The sequence below is a fragment of the Egretta garzetta genome, unplaced genomic scaffold, assembly GCF_000687185.1.
Source record: "Egretta garzetta isolate BGI_Z169 unplaced genomic scaffold, ASM68718v1 scaffold598, whole genome shotgun sequence".
Lineage (NCBI taxonomy): Eukaryota > Metazoa > Chordata > Aves > Pelecaniformes > Ardeidae > Egretta > Egretta garzetta.
The window spans coordinates 217166-234085 of NW_009260621.1; the positions used below are offsets into that span (position 1 = coordinate 217166).

General features: G+C 39.4%; 1 protein-coding gene across 9 annotated transcripts in view; it reads left to right on the forward strand.

Moving 5' to 3' along the window:
- Window positions 1-16920, forward strand: part of CEP350 (centrosomal protein 350) — an 85064-nt gene that overhangs the window by 19718 nt on the left and 48426 nt on the right. For 6 of the 9 annotated variants that reach the window (XM_035900789.1, XM_035900788.1, XM_035900793.1 and 3 more), the window contains exons 4-12: window positions 390-504; window positions 1272-1404; window positions 3682-4298; window positions 4838-4948; window positions 8630-8743; window positions 11831-11974; window positions 12799-13454; window positions 14133-14254; window positions 15510-16573. In XM_035900789.1, coding sequence (XP_035756682.1) covers window positions 390-504; window positions 1272-1404; window positions 3682-4298; window positions 4838-4948; window positions 8630-8743; window positions 11831-11974; window positions 12799-13454; window positions 14133-14254; window positions 15510-16573 — 3076 coding nt within the window. The remainder of the gene's footprint in view (window positions 1-389; window positions 505-1271; window positions 1405-3681; window positions 4299-4837; window positions 4949-8629; window positions 8744-11830; window positions 11975-12798; window positions 13455-14132; window positions 14255-15509; window positions 16574-16920) is intronic. The other 3 variants (XM_035900790.1, XM_035900795.1, XM_035900791.1) reach the window with 2 other exon arrangements.

The window sequence follows — 16920 nt, forward strand, 5'->3', positions numbered from 1 at the left end:
GAGTTTTACATGTGGAATTTTGTATCATGCTCCATTTTGAAAAGAGTATTATAGAATTTATTCCAAGTGGAATTAATATTTCATTCAGGCCAAGCATTAAGACTCTGAATCGCATGTTATTATTAATTTCTTCACAACAGCCTTTTTACGGAAACAAAACTATGCAAGAAAACCTAATTTAGATAATCTATTTAAACAAATCTTAATAATCTTACGTAATCTCTGGACATAAGGCTGTACAGTTTTGCAACATGAGCCTCATAAAGTTGCTTTTGCCTGCAGTTTTATTGTTTATGAAAATGAGGAAAAATTTGTCACTTTAGGGGGAAAAAATCTGTAGCTTAAAAATGGAAAACAATATCCTAATTTGCATTATCTTGAAATTCTAGCTACGTCATATAGAGAACAAATTGGAAATAGCTCCCACCAGCACGGCCGTATTTGATTCTGTCATGGATGCCAAGAAGCCCTCTGCTAGCACTAGCAGGAAAATAAGCAGAAAGGGTATGTATTGTTGAGGACATAGCGTGTAAGGCAGGGTAAAGCCACTGCATTGCGGGAAAACTTTGTTTCTCCTCCCCATTTGTTTCTTGCTAATGATCTTTATTCATGAAACTCTAATTGGCCAGGAGAAACTAATGTTTTCTTCCCTTAGATTAGGAAAGAAAGTATGCTATCATAGTCACCTGGCTAGAGCGAGTGGCAGGACTTTTCCCCATGCTGTGAGTGAGCAGTGCTTATCCCATTCCGATACCTTGGTTTTGTGGGGGTTTTGGATAACCATGGTATATGCCTATGCTCACGCTGGACTAGCTGTTTATATTTTTTGATGTTTGTCATCTGTTACGCCCTGATAGAATGCTAAATCCGGTACTTCCTTTATTTAATTTTAAGGAGAGCATTTGCTTATAAGAAATAAACCTTTGATTTAAATACTAACTATTTAGAGCATTCTAGTAGCGTGGCACTGGAGAAGAACGCACAGATTGACCTCTAGTGGCAACACGATCAACTTTCACAGATTTAATTACTTATAATTAATGTTTAAGCATTATTAGTGCTCTCTTTAAATATGATCATTGTTTCAGGCACTTGCCACCTTGCTCCTAGTTGTTGAAATCAGCTTGTTGAAAAAGAGAGGGAGTGCCTTAAATGCTATTTTGGAGTGCTGCTCGAACCCAAGAAAAACTGTGTTCTTAATCGTTTAGCTCCAAGAGCTTTCTCTTTCTGGAGAGATAGGTACATAGAGGATTCTTTGGTTTCTGCTTCAGCTTCCCGGTCCTCCAGCCAAAACAAATCAAGCAAGGAGAAGTCCTCACGCAGCCCTCTTCGAGCGACCACTCTTGAAAGCAATGTGAAAAAAAGCAATCGTGTAGAATTTCGTGAACCTTTGGCTTCATACAGGTTAGTGCTGGGACAGTTGACTATTAAAGAAAAATATGCTAACATCAGAATTAAGTTAATGGTGGCATTTTTGACAACTCCTCAAAAATTTATTTGCTTCCCCCCTCACCCACCCACCTGAGCAGCATGTGGTGTTGGACAAAAGTGTCTTCCTTTTTAGAAGAAAGTTACAAATTTTGTTGTTGTTGTTGTTCAGTGAACGTGAATTTAAAGTCAAAGGTGTTGAAATGGGGCCAGATCATCAAGTTGATGTGGCTGTGGCCTCAGTGGCCTGGTAAGTTTGATAGATACTTAGTTTCAGTAATAAGGACCAAAAAGAGTTTTTCTTCATCCTTTTTCAACTTTGTTTCATTAGTTCTTGAGCACATGTTCCCAAATGTATTACCATAAGACAGTGTAGAGCAAGAACATCTAGTACTAAAAATGCATTCACTTTTTGTGAGTGTGTGTGAGAAACCCAAATAAGGACAACTGTATCAAGGAGAAAAAGTGGCACAGAATGCTGCAGATCGTAGAACGTGGTAGGGTGCAAGGAATGAAGGAAAATACGGAAAGTCTGTTTTTCCTAGCTTACTTTAAGTACTGTAGTAGATATAAGATGCCTCAAACTTTCAAAAAGAAAGAGAACCTGCAGTAGAAATAAACCAGTTATAACTTGCTGTAGTATCAGAGCCTAGAAGACCTTTACTGTACCTTCTTCAATTCCTTGTGTTTTATAAGCAGTGTGTGTTCTTTGCACAGGCCTTATCCCTGATGAATAGCTTGGTTGGGTTGGTAGTAGTTTTTTATTGGATTCTAACACGTGCTTCATGCTTTTTTCTAAATAATCTCCCAGTGAAGTCAACTTGTTGTTGACTGATTAGAGTGGAGTTGGGACAGTGGTATTTTTTTTAATTCTACTACATCTCTATAAATAATTGTTATCCTAACATCTAAGTTTTGGTCTCCTTTTCCACTTGTCCTGTCAACTGTGAAGAGGTTCTCCTTCCTTGTTGCACGGAAGGCTGATTTGGATCAGTTGTGTAATCTTGGGTCAGTTTTGTTAATGGAACAGCTCTGTTGTCTACCCTATCTGGAATAACTTACTTATATCAGTTATTCGTTTTAAAAACATGTAGTAAATTTAACAGACTTCAGGGAAAATAAGAAAATGAGAGCCCCTAAACTCATGCCATTATATGAAATTGAAAAGAATAGCTTTCTTACAGTAAGAAGATTGTGTGGCATTGGGGGGGATTAATTTGGGGATTAACATCAGAGCTGCTACACTAACACATTACTTCTTTTCTGAGAACAGCCTGTAGCCTATGCTTGAAGTGTGCATAGGAAAACAAAAACCAGAATAATGGATAGAACAATCAATGTTTATGTATAGATATACACACACTTTTGGTGAAATTCTGTGCAATTAAACCACTCAACTTTTATGTTGATTGGTAAAGATTACTACACTGTATGACAGAAGTGCACTACTAGAGAGAGGTGGGCAATTTCACAAGTACAGTGTTATGACCTGGCTTAAATGAATTTGGTAAACACGCTCACTAAGGAAGCAAGCCAGCTAACTTAGGTGCCACATTTTCACATTTTCAGTTCCTCATCAGTAAAAACACTGAACACTTCTTGTCCTAACAACATATGTTCCATGAGTCCATTCAAATGTGGAGTCTGTTTTTTCTGTGAAAAAAGTGCTGAGAGATCCTTCATTTGTTGAATTCCTGAGCTCTCAGTAAGCTTTACATTTGTTGCAATATAGCCAGTTCACTCTGAAGTTCTTGGCGGGGGCTTGCCTTTTTAATGCTCAAATGCAGGGCAGGGGGTTTTGGTGCAATTTACTTGTTTTCTCAGCTAATGAATGCACTCTTCAGTAACTGTGCATGTGTGCATTGCTTTGTTTTAGAGAACATATATTAATGATGCTTCTCATATGAAGTTATACACTTGTTTTTATTTAAGGGGGTTTTTTTGAAAAAAATTGAAGGGTAACATTATTGCTTGCTGATTTTTCTACATGCCCTAATTTCAGCTCAACTTTATATATAGTCCTGTTCAGCTAGAGTATGCAGAAAATTAAATTTTGAACAGAAACGTCTTTCAGTTTCATCAGACTTGCAGTATTAAATGTATGGTGATCACACTTTAAAAGAACTTGCCTTTAAAGTGGAGACAAGGTATAGGAAGTTATTCTTTTAGTTAATGAATGTGCTGATTGCTGGGTTGGAAGGTCCTACAGCTGTGTTTCTGATGGTGAATTTCTTCTTCCTTCTATTACATCAGGGATACGTATAGTTCTCTGTCTTATCACAGTTCCAGCCAACTTGAGGCCAAGCAACTACTCTCTACTTTGGACCTCAGTGAAGCAGAAGGGAAGACTGAAATAACAGGCCGTATGATGCATGACCGAGATGAACGGGGTCTGCACAGCACAGATTTTGAAAGCCCGTGCTCCTCTGCTGCAGATGAGACTGTTGTTAGGTATTTGAATGACCGACCAGCAATTGATGCCTTGCAGAACAATGAGGCATTTCTTAAGGTTGCAACACCTCCAAGACTGGAAGAGGAAAAAAACAGTGGCTCCAGAGGAGATGACAGTAGCACTAAAACTCCTCAGAGTACCACATCCCAGGACAGTGAACTGAAAGTGTCTTCCCCTTCTGCCACGAGTACTTCTAGTGCTCATAGGCTGGAAATCTTGAAACGACGGCAGCATGATGCAAAGTTGGAGAAGCTGAAGGAGCGGATTCGAAAGCAGTGGGAGCATTCTGAAGAGCTAGGTGGCAGAGGGCAGCACATGGGATATCCTGAACAACCTGTCGTAATCACAAATGTGGAGAGTGCGGTGACTCCCAAAGTCAGGAAAGTGGCAGCTGCACCTGCTGCTCCATCGTACAGAGGTATGGAGGTGCAGAATCCCTCCCCCTCGGTTATACGTGGTGAAGTAGCGGAGTTCAATTCATTGAGCAACATGTCAAAGCATGGACATGACTTATAGCTGTATTTGGGTAATACAGGAGCAGATAGCATGGTTTGATCAGAGAGATGGACAAGAAGGAAAATAAATTCTTGCCAATTTACAGAATTGTGGATTCTTTTGAAATTTTTCCCGTCTCTTCTTACAAGTTACTATAAAAAAGAAGCTCACTGCGTTAGTGTTTGGGTTGATTTTGATATTCTTTTTTTTATGGTCCCAGTGGTTAGCAATATTGTATTGATTGAGAAAGCATTTTGCATTTTTAATAATCTTTTTTTCATCCAGTCTGCTGTTTTTCAACTGTGAGCAAGTGGCAGACTGGTATATTGCTTTCTTATAACCTAGCATTAGAAATTCAAGTAGTTCCTTTCTTACTTGGCACTTTTCCACCCCTTCCACCCTGAAAAAGCTTTATTTACATTTTACGCAGTTATTTTAAACTGTTAAATTGTTTACTTTCAGGTTTCAATCCTGCTGCAACAAAGATTCGCGCTCCAGATGGAAAGATCTGGCATGAGGAAGAATTTCACATTAGTCGGGAGCTATATAGAGATATAGCACTCCAGTTAACAGGTGAGACACAAACTGAAAGGACTAAGCCATACAACCTTCTCTAAGAGGCAGAGAAATGTATTTCGTACAAGTCTACAAAGTCATGGAAACAAAAAATTGAAGCAATGAGTGTTAAATATATTGGACTTCTCTCCACAGGAGGAGTAACTTGTTGAATACTAAAACAGGGAAAAAAAGAATCAAATGATGGCTTTCCTTTGAAACAGGAATAAAAAAAAAGGCTTCATTAGAACAATTTCTGTTGAATTTTGTAATTTCTTTATACATGTTTGTGTGAATGAATGCAATTTTCTGTTTAAAAGGACAAAACCAAACCACTTTTTGGCTTTGAAACCTATATAATCTCATGGGAACAATTTTGATATTTGTATGTTGAAGCCTGAATGCTACTTCCTTCAGCACCTTGTTTTAACAAATTGTCAGTCCTGAAGCTGCTTTGGGAATTGTTGGTGGTTTAGTTGGAACTAAAGGGGAGTTGGGGGGCATCTGCTGTGGAAAGTCTCTGGGAATGCTTGTTTAAAATGCACTAGGTAGCCTGCAGTAAAAGGGATATGCCTTCAGGTATGTGTGGTGGAGGTGAGATTATATGGCATTACGTTGGTTTAATGTCTCTGAACTTTTAGAACTTTAGTGCTTTATATCAGAGTAATCCAAGTCTTGAAGTTCTTGGAGAAATTTATGTCCCAGAGGTTTGTATGCAAGGACTTTTTTAGAGGTCTTCTCTGGATTCCGTGAGGAGCAGGAGAACAGGTACACCAGAAGAAGGTTTAAGAAACCTTTTAAATAATCTAGGTTTTATTTCCTCTAAATCTCTTTTACCTACATTATTGTAAGGCTTGAATAGGATATGGGAGGGGGGACTATGTAACTTCACAGTGGTAAATTAACAGAACGTTGTCTTTGGGGTTTATTCCACATGAAGGTGTAGGAGAAAATGTTGAATGCTGAAAGCTTAGAAAACTGCTACTCATTCCTCTTTGCTTTTGTGTTTTGAAAAACATTAAATATCATTGTTGCAAAATGGCAACACAGGAAAAAAAGTTCTATTTTAGGTGATGAACTCATTTAGCAACACAATATTCCGATGCTTTAAAATATGAGCAAATATGATTAAAAAATGCTGTATATTTGCTTGACAGTTATGCTGCTAAAACACCAAAACTGCTATATATGCTTTATGTTTTCAAATTTACTGCTCCAAGACCCAATCTTTATTAATTTTTCATTCTGAAAAACTGCAGTACCATTGGCAGCTCTCTTCTCTGGGTGATACAGGATAGGATGCCCAAGTGTCCATTTTGATTTGCTAGGCTGGTGAAAGTGGAGCACTGTAAGGTTGAATTGCTTTTGACTGACTGAGTTGGGGGAGGGGGAAGAGATCAGATGAAGGAAAAGGAAGGGAATGGAAGATAAAATCCCCTGAGAAGCTGACTTTTGCAGCTTAAGAGTTTTCTTATTACATATTAAAAATAACTTTTCTCATTGGTCAAAACATATTTAAGACTGGAGGTAATGTGGTGAGTTTGTAAACATCTTTGTATGCTGATAATATAGTGGCTGGTATGGAAATTATTAGATTCACAGCTTGACAAGGCCCTGAGGAATTCTGGAATCACTCAAAGTTCAGAAAGGACAGCAGCTTCTTTTCAATAAAATTGTTTTGCAAATATTCTTCAGTATCAGTCCCTGCGTTTAATGCCAAATCTCTGAAGGCTTTTCATCTGTTAGCATTTTTTTTTTTTTTTTTTTTTTTTGCAAGCATAATATGAATGATTCATGAGGCCTCTATAGAAATCCAAGTTTTTTAAAAGTTTCCTTGAAGAGGTCCAATTAAAAAGGCATTTGGATCATGTGTTCAGTGGTCCTCTGTCTACAAAAGGAAGGAGCTGTGTGTGTGTTCAGCCACATGCCTGTCCTGATGCCCTGTGTGGAACAGCTGTGATGGAACGTGTCTCCTTTCTGACCTGAAAAGATTATGTTGAATAGCTGATTCCAAGTAATCAAATGCTGGTGCTGCACATAATATATACTGTAAATGTATTTTTAGGTTGTCAGATTATCTATACATGTGTTAATTCTTTATTAAAGTTACAGCATGTGGAGTTTTGGGTGTGTATAGTCAGTTGTATCAAAACTGTTCCATGTTCTCTAGTGCTAAAATAAGCTATAAGGTCTCCAGTATCTACAGAAGCATTGTTCTTTACTGCAATGAGTTTTTTACGTGTAAGCATAGACCATACAGAATGTCTTTATTCTGGTTTAGCAATTAGGCTAAAGGATATTGTATGGACCCCAAGGTTCCAGTAATTCTGTCTTAAAGATGGTCGGGATTGGCCTTACTAGAACAAAATTGCTGTGATATGAATAGAGTGGGAAGCAGCCTGCAGTTTCCTGGTATCAGGAAGGAACTGTTTGTCGCTGAAAGAGGAGGAAAGCTAGATTTCTGCAAATGCAGCCACTGAGGCCTCTGGTACTTGAAGCATTGATTCTGTCTTCCCTGTGCTTGACTGTCAGCCTCAGACGACAGACGACTGGAAAATTTGTAAGGAAAGGATATTAAGGGGGAGGAAGACTCCATTCCCACATCCTTTAATATGACCTGTTGTTTTTTTCTCTGATACTTCCTATGGGCATCCATCAGAGAGTGGATTCAGCTGAAATTGGGGGCTGTAAAAGTTAGTATTGGCATCTAAATAAAGCTTCAGATCTATCCATGGAGGGGGTTGCATCCTGGTTGGTTTAGGTTGTCTGATCCCATTCTTTATAGAAGAGGAACAGGAAAACTATGGTAATAGTGGCCATGGAGTTCCTTATCTACAGTTCACTTTTGGGTATAAGAAGAGGGCGTCTTCAAGGCATGTAAACTGAAGTGCTGTAACGTATCTTTGAAAATGTCAGGGGTAGACGGCTGAGACTGAATATACAGCTTGCCTGTCCTTCTTGAGCAATGCTTGTCCCTGCTTTGTACTTCAGGTGGCTGGGAAGCCCACTCAGTGAGGTGGTGATTGAGCCACATCTCAGGTTTCTATTTTGTTCTTTGCCCTACTAAGAAAATGTGGTAAAATAGGACTTTATCTTTGATAAATGTTCCTGGCATCTCTAAAGCCTAAAGCCTTATTGTGTTGTAAGTGAGGGCTTAAGTGATACAGCGTGGTTCTGCATCAGCTGGTGAATTCTGCAACAAGTTTTGCAGAAAGTGGAGCGCACGGGCATCCTGTCTTCCGTGCTCCAGCATGGATGCAACGAGTGAATGTGCTGTCATGCGTTAATGTGGAACGAGCAACCTGTGTATTTCAGGAGTGAAGGAACTATGTGTTCTCGTGGAACATTAATACTGTAAAAGGTAATATCTATAGTAGAAGAGAACCAACAATTGTTCCTGACAAACTGTCAATGTTTCTTTTAAAATTGAAAATGAACTTTGTAAAAATCTATTGTGGTGTTGCTGTGGCTTTGCTGCATTCCAGTGCGTAGGTAAACAGGACTTGATTCAAAATTTTCACGCTATGAGGATTTTAAAATACTGGACTGGGAGTAATTGATCTCAATGTTTAATCTGGGAGAGTAGTGAATTTTATTGTGTTTCTGAGTTCTGGTTTTTCAAGGTAAACATTGAAGCAAGCTTGTTATTCTGTGTTCTTTCCTGTGGGATATCACTTAACAGCTTTTGTTTGTTTTTAGAGGATTCAACAGTGAAAGGAAAACCTAGTGAGAGAAACAAAGAGAAAAAAGCAACCAGACCAGTGCGGAAAGTGCAAAAACTGACACGGTTGTCAAGTCCAGAGTCCAAACAAGGTGACTAGCTCTACTGTAGAGGGAAAACTGTTGCATGCCCTTCAGAGATGGGTTTTGTCTCAAGAAATAAAGAAAAATTAAAGTGTATTGCGTTCAGAGTCTTAGATGTGCAACAATGCTGCTGTTCTGTGTTTGTACTAGACTGCGCTGCACTGGGGACATGTGTGTTTTTGTTGTTGATTGGGTGGCTGTGTGCGCTTTTTTTGGTTTAATTTAATTTTCTACCTTTTCACTTGCTGTGTGTGCCTTATGGAAACAGCTGAAGAGTGTGTGTTTCTTGGGGCAGGGGGCAGGTGTCCTTGGGCATCTGTCAGGCCAACACAGACCAAAAGCAGCAATAGCTCAGTTCTGGGTCCCGCTTTCTGTTTTGCTTGTGTTGAAGCTGGTTAGTGCCTGACCTACCACTCAGTGAATAATGCTGAGAGGAGGAATGGAGGTGGTATTAAAATCACTGCCAGCGGGACTTGCTGACTTGTGAATCTGTGAGGAGGGGCTGCAGTGAAAGCTGTTCTCTTGTATGATTTCTCAATGGGGAAGAGAACAGGATGTCCTTCTGGCTCTTCTCTGGCTGTTGTTCTTCTACGCCCTGTGTCAAGTTGTTGCTGTCCTGCACCTTCAGGGCTTGACCCTTTCCTGGCTTTTTCAGTTAGTGGAAGAACACATTCCCTGACAAGTCTTGTCAATCTTGATATTTATAGAGGAATGTTTATTTCTTTTGCCAATTAAGAATTTTTTATTTTCGCTGTTGCCTAACATTTCCGCTGTCTAGTAAATAAAATTATTTAGAGAAGATGATGTGAGCAAGTTACTGTAGAGTAGTGCCTTATAGTAGAAAATGAAATTAACTACATGTGGAATTCTGTCAGTGCTTCTTAGTTTTCCAGTAATGTTAATCTTTGATATCGTGTGTAGCAAACAAATTAGGAAGACTTCCACATCTGCTTTGTGTTTGTTTTTAATTTTCTTACTAAGGAAATAGTTATGACTGCAATCGCACTACAGAGCAATTTTTTTTTCTTTAAATACATGAGAAGTTAGGCATGTCTTGCACCTTTTAAGGTTTTATATTTCTCCCTATGTACATTGACCCATAATTGGTAAACACTTGCTTTAAAAAATTATTACAAAGAGTTTTTCAGAGAGTGAATATATGCTTCTGCATGGTGTAAGTCATGAAGCTGCATGTGAATATTTTGCAGTAATGAATGCTGCTACTTAAAAGTAAGTGATAGGTATGGATTTGCTCCTTCCTGTGCTGATCAATTCATACTTGAGGAACTATACTAAACTAACTTCCATATTTGTGACAGTTCCAAGCGAGGGAGGAGCACATAAATTGCTGCAAGTTTTAATGACAATGGTTATTCTCCATAATGTATTAAATGTGAAGAGAATGATGGCCTGAAATCCCTAGAAGATAAGAACCAGATCTAAGTGGCGTATCCGTGATGGTCTGTCCTCCTCCAGTCACAGCAAAAAGAAACTACTTCACATAGCCGAGGCTATAAATAGCCACAGCTCATGTTCAGCTCCGTTAGCACGTTTTAGTTCAAACAGCTGACTTGAAATGGAAGATGAGACTTTACACTGCCTTTTTAAACACACACAGAAGTAATTGAGAACAGTGAGTTCGGCAAGACAACCCCTTTGGCTGATACCTCTGTTTCAGAGAGGCTTGTAGTGACATGTTTCAAGTGGCAGGTTTATAAAATACTTGGATAATTTTTTACAATGCAAGCAAGGACTACTGTTAGTAAATGAGTGAATAGTGGCTACAGACTTTAGACTGAACACATTGCCTCCTTCTTGTTTAAAATAACAAAAAGAAAGGAAAGGGGGCATGGGAATTCAGGACTGGGATTGCCAAAACACAATTGGTCTGCTGTCTTGGATTTCACTTGAAGTTGCTTTGGTACCAGGTCTTCCAAGTCCTGTTGGGCCCGGAGTACAAACCTTTATTTGTTTGACTGTGGTGTTTTCATGCTGCAGTGTCTGGGTTTGTTCAGGCGCTGCTGTCAGAGGTAGAACCTGAAATGTACTGGTTAGAAATCAACTGCAAATTGTGTATTCAAGTTAGGTACTTTTCTAGCAATAAAATATTGATAAATAGTCTGAATTAGGTTATTAATACTTCAATTTTTTTATATGCTGCTTTTCTGCAAAGTTCTTTAAGGTCATTATTTCAAAAATTATTAGTAACATTGGAAGTTAGTGGGATGAAACTTGAGTTGAATAAACCTAGCATTTAATCTAACCAATATTAGGTAAAGATGCCACTGTACCCAGTTTTTATCATTTAATTATATGTAGGATGATAAAATAATACTATATTACACGATACTACAATACAAATAACATTTTGCTTTGGTTTCTGTCACCTGCAATGTAGTGTGTTCTTGAATTAAGTATGAACCAAGAAGGTTTATCTTAACTATTTTCAGTCACGCTACAGAAATCACAGCTAGAGGACAGTGAGTTAGCATTGGCATAGAACAACTGCTGCTCAGTGTTTTTTAACCTCCTCACAAGACACCTATCTCGACCATTAATTATCTGTAAAAATATCCAAAGTGTCTTTTTTTCTAGAATATCAACTAATATTCTTTTAATATGAAGGTGAATCAGTTTTTATGTCCCACCTTTATTTTTGTTCTTCTTACTACACCATTTTAGATACTTTTATCTTTTTTTTCTTATTTAACTTATTTAAGTGGCAATGAAGAGCTGCTTCTCAGTCCTCTGCAAGTATTTCCCCTCTCCCCAGTAACATTTGCTTATATGGCTTAGGCCCATATAAGCCTTTTTTTCTTTTTTAAATCAATTTTTGTAGGGCTTTAGTGTGCCACAGTATGTTTTGGATTTTTACATCATGTTGTGTGTAGGCATGAAGCACTGGTAGTTGTGTGAGTCAGCTGTTGAGTGTCTTCATGGTACATCACTGTTACGACTGTTGTGTGTAGCTGCAGCTGTACCACTTATGCAGGACTAAATGGTATAGAAATGATTAATGGTTGCAATAAATACTTCTTGTTGATACGTTGGAAAATCCATCTAGTGCTTGACTTTTATTTATTACTTACTGTGCAGGTGGAAACTATGTCATAAGTGCATCCTCCTGGCGGGAGGGACAAAAGCTAGTAAAAAAGATACTGGGTCCAGCTCCCAGAATAGAACAAGACAGAAGAGCTGTATCTAGTGACAGAACAGGACGAGAGAGAGCTGTCAAGTCTGGTAAGTTGTACTTCTATGACAGGACTTTTTTAATTTTACTTGATTTATTACACAACACTGTATGTCTGTGGAATAAAGTAGGCTTCTGAGATAGAATGTAATCAGTTTCTTATTAAAATAACTCTTATTTTTAACCTGGGATTTGAGGGGGGAGAATTTTGCTCACATTTATGGTTGGGATGCATAACCTCTCTTCCTGGGTGGATTATGAACTTTGCTTGGTGTCATGGGAAGCCTGCCCTGCACATGTGACTTGAGGGGCAGTCCATGCTGTGAAGGTGCTCAGGAGCTCTGGAAAAGATGGGAAATAAGTTGCAACCAAAAACATGGATCACCTGCAGTCTGTCTTTGCTTCTTGAAGCTAATGGGGAAAGGAATGGCTAGCAATGGTCCACAGGCCAGATGGATTTTCCAGATGTGCTGCAGATAATACGTAAACAATGGTTGGGCATCCCTGTTTTACAGGAATTGTGGTTCTTTCCGGATGCTATATAACGTCATCCATGTGAATTATAAATCCTTATGGATTCCTCCACCATCCCTTTTCAGAATTTATCCAGAATCTCAGACAGGGCAAGTAAGGGACAGTGGGAGCTGCTGTGCTTCTTACGCCTGTGAAATAGTGAGGGTGGTAAGAGAGTATAAAGGGTGCAAGCTCAGTCTAAGCAAAGGTTGCTATATTCAGACTGAATGAAACAAAGAACACGTTTACAGTGAGATCTGCACTCCTCCCTCATGCTCGCTTTTGCAGCTGTTTCAGTGATGGCAGGTAATGTCCCAGATTTGTTTTTTAACTGAAATATTTAACAAGTTTTATTGTTTAGCAGGCTGCATTGGAAGGACGGGTTCAGATTCTAGACTGGATGTTACCCATAAAACCTCTTCAAGAAGTTCTGAAAGGTCAAGAAGTAAAGTACGGTCTGAGAATAATCTGAAGAAACTGGAAGCTGCTCTTCCAGATGATAACAGAGAAGATCATGCCTCTGTAAATAAGGACTTCCTGCCCATGGAGATACGTGGAATTCTTGATGACTTGCAGTTGGATTCCATGAGTACAAAGCAAGATAAAGATGTGGAAAAGCAGAATCAGAAATCTGTTTTGCTTACACAAAATGCCAGGAGCCACAGTCCAACCAAAAGGAAACCGGACAAGATAGCTGCCAGTGAGGAGCCTCAGGTGATCTCTAAGAAACGTCACTATGATACAGATGAGGTTCGTCAATACATCATTAGGCAGCAAGAGGAGAGGAAGAAGAAGCAGAATGAAGAGAAGAAAGCACAAAAGGAGGCAACAGAACAGAAGAACAAAAGGCTCCAAGAGCTCTACAGAAAGCAGAAGGAGGTTTTTACTAAAGTGAAGAATGTGCCTCCTCCTGAGCCTTCAGCAGCCAAACGGTTACAGGAAACCTATTCTAAACTACTGCTGGAACGTACGTTTTTAGAAGAGCCACCTCAGCTGCCTACAGTGCAGGAAACACAGGTATAGCTGATTCACTAACTTAATGTGTTGCAGTTGTTTGCAGGAATAGGAGGTCATACGTTTAGGAAGGTCATGACTTGTCCTGATCTAGTTATCAGTTTAATAAAAAGGATACAAGAAAACTGTAGCTTTTGCTTAAACATAGTAGGTTTGATCTGGAGCCTTCTTGCTAGTGGCTGCTTTCTGGCACAACCAGGCCTACTAGAAAGGTGAATGGAAATCATCTTCCTATGATAAATAGAAGGACAATTCTGGATACTAGCTAACAGCAGCTATACAGGTTGGCTCTTAAGAAAACTGTAAACATCAGCCAAACCGTGAATTGAAGAGCTTTGTCTGAAGTTGCTTTCAGTCAGTGAACAAACTTCATCAGTAGTGTGTTAAATAAGTTTGCTAACCAGAAACTGAATGTGAAAGAAGATTAATATATGGTAAAAGACTAACATCAATTTGATGCGTTTGGCTGAACTAGTTCAGTTTGTGAGCAAAGCTTTTTTCCCCCAGTACATTCTGCTGAAACAAAGCCATAGAAGTCCTGTGTTTTTAAGTCTTTGTGTGGTAGGAAAGATGCGATACTACACTGAGAAATGTAAGCCTTTTCAATTTTAATGAGACAAGAGCTTTTAAACTCCTGCAGACTTTTTGAAAATGCATTTTTCTGGTTGTCTTCATTTCTAGCCCAGACCTGGTTATCAACCATCTGGGGAATCTGACAAAGAAAACAAGGCTCAAGAGCGTCCTCCTAGTGCATCTTCAAGTAGTGACATGTCGCTTTCAGAACCACAGCAGCCGCTACTGAGGTGAGCCATTGTGGGCCTTTTGAGAGAGAGGAAAATACTCTAGTTTACATCTCTGAGAGGTGAAAATAGACTAGGCTCTTAAGTACATGTTCTAGCGTAATTGTCTTTATGGCAATTACAATGTTTCCTCGCAGTAAAGAGGAAGCTGATGCAGGAAAGCATATAAACATTCTGGCTGTGGGTATTTAATGAGTTTGTAAATAAATAAAGTGAATGGTGGTTGCTGTTAATCTTTTGCTGAACCAAGGGGATGTGCATTTCATATTGGGAGACTATATTTCCTCTGCCATTGCCATGGGGCAAAAGAAGTTGATCATCTGAATATGTCTGTTGATTTTTCATACTCTATTTGTTCAATGTTTTTATTTAATCTATTGTCTTGGATTCGGGCCTTTAGTTACTGTCTAAATTACCAAAAATCTCTGCTTCTGCTTGAAACTAGCCTTTCCCTATTTCCTTTCATGCTGCTTTTCCCATTTTTAATTGTTCAGTGTATTATCAAAGTTGTTTTTACTGTAAGTCAAGGTGCCTAACCAATTACTTAAATATAAGCAACAAAAAATCATAAAGTTGCATGTCCTTAATATTCCTGTGGTGCAAGTGTGTCTTAATTTTTTAATTACATAATGAGTGTCTGCTTCTTAAATATATACTTGCTTTGTTATCTGTACCTTAACTTGGTCAAATCCATGCTGACTTCGTGGATTTGATGAGACCTGTTTCCTTTCTAGAAAAGTTCAAGGAAGCACTAGGAATGCCCTGTAGTACTGTGTATAGAATAGGCTGCTAAACCTTACGGTAGTAAATATTGTTAGTGTAACATCTTAAGGAAAAACTGTACGTACTAATAGTAGGGGAGAGATGAGACTTAAAGGGCTGCATAAGTTATTTGGACAGCCTAGTACTAAGCAGAGAAGCATTTTTTTGTAAGGGACTTTCCAGGTTTCCTAGTATTCAGAATATGTACAAGTGATATTAGCAAAGGATAGTCTCTACAGAGCTCCTGTCATGCAAATGGGGGCTATCTGGAAATAAAGATGATGTCTTCCAGAACTATAAACATCCTGTATTTCCAGTCCTCCTGTTCTCTAAGTGTTGTTCATGCTCTGGTGAAATGTGGCCTGGGTTCAACTGGAGGGGGAAGGCTGGGGCTAAGAAATTCCAAGAAAACAAAAAAGGTGTTTCCTCCCTTTTGAAGTCAGGAAACTTCTGGAAAAAACCTTGCTCCTGCTTAAATGTTGACTCTTCATTTCAGGAGCGATTTGATGGAGCCTCCATGGGTACAGCCAGACAGGTTGAGCCCAAGAGTCCAGCTCTCTCACCCGCAAGCTCTCATGGGCTCAAGCGGAGGCCCTTGCTCCCAACACTGGAGTCTGGAGCAGATGGACCTTTTGTCAAAGGAGTGTGATGCAGTGTTGGCAGGCAGGAGGAGCCATGCTGCACCCATGGGATCGCTGACCTTGATGCCTCAGTCATACCTGAATTCACCCGCTGCACAGCAAAATCTCGTGGTAAAACCTACTGCTAACCAATATAAGAGCAAATTAGATCGGATTGAAGCTTTGAAAGCTACAGCTGCTTCCCTTTCTAGCAGGATTGAAAGCGAAGCCAAAAAGTTGGCTGGGGCTGGTATCAATTACGGTACCATGTGGAACTCAGACCATGAATTTTTGCAAGAAAACCAGGATGATGGGCGGTGGGCAAAGGCTGCAAGTCCTCCTGTGAGAGAGGAAAATGAAGATACTTTTTCGGTCAGAATTCAAAAGATGTTGGGTACCTGTGTGTCTCATACAGCCTTTGATGACAGCCTTCCTGGGGTCGGCAACCTTAGTGAATTTAAAAAGCTCCCTGAGACGATCAGGCCTCATACTGCTGCAGTGAGTCTTGGAATGAGGTCCCCTGCTGCTAACAGGCATGAGAGGGTACTAGGACATTTATCTAAGAGACAGATTGACTCCCCAGGGCGTGAAAACCACGCTTACACTCTGAACAAAGCTGTAATTCCTCATGAGTCCAGCATCGACTCCATCAGCGAAGGGCCTCTCCTGAGTGATGGATGCCTCTCTGAAGAGGAAGGAGGCCAGCACAAACAGTTGCCGCTGAAGATGCTGGAGACATTGAAAGAGAAGGATTTCTGCATTCGGGAGAGAAATGCTTTTGAGCCCATAAAGGAGTTTCAGAAAGAAGCTGAGAATTATTTGCCACTTTTCACTCAGACGAGTGGTGCACACAGCAAGGGCCCATGGGAGGAACTGGCAAAGGGAAGTCCCCACAGTGTCATCAACATCTTTGCAAAAAGTTATCAGCTTCATGGAAAAGGTAAAAATGGAAAAATTTCTCGAAGCTCTTGTGAATTACTGTTTTCCCAGTCTTGCTACTCCTTACACTTTTTACGTCACAGGTAAGGAATGGCTTTTACATGGCTCAAACATGAATCTGTGTAAGGCTTTCTCACTTTACTTTTGGATGATAAATTATTCCCCCCCCCTTCATTTCTTTTGCCACCTTGTCTAAGGAAAAAAATAATTTAAAAAACCCCCACACTGAAAGAAGATTATTTTTGCATTAGATTGCTCTATATTTCTAGATTGGACACTAATTCATATGCTGAGTTACATGTATTAAAGACACCCATAGTTACAGAATGTTGAATGTAAAGTTTATAT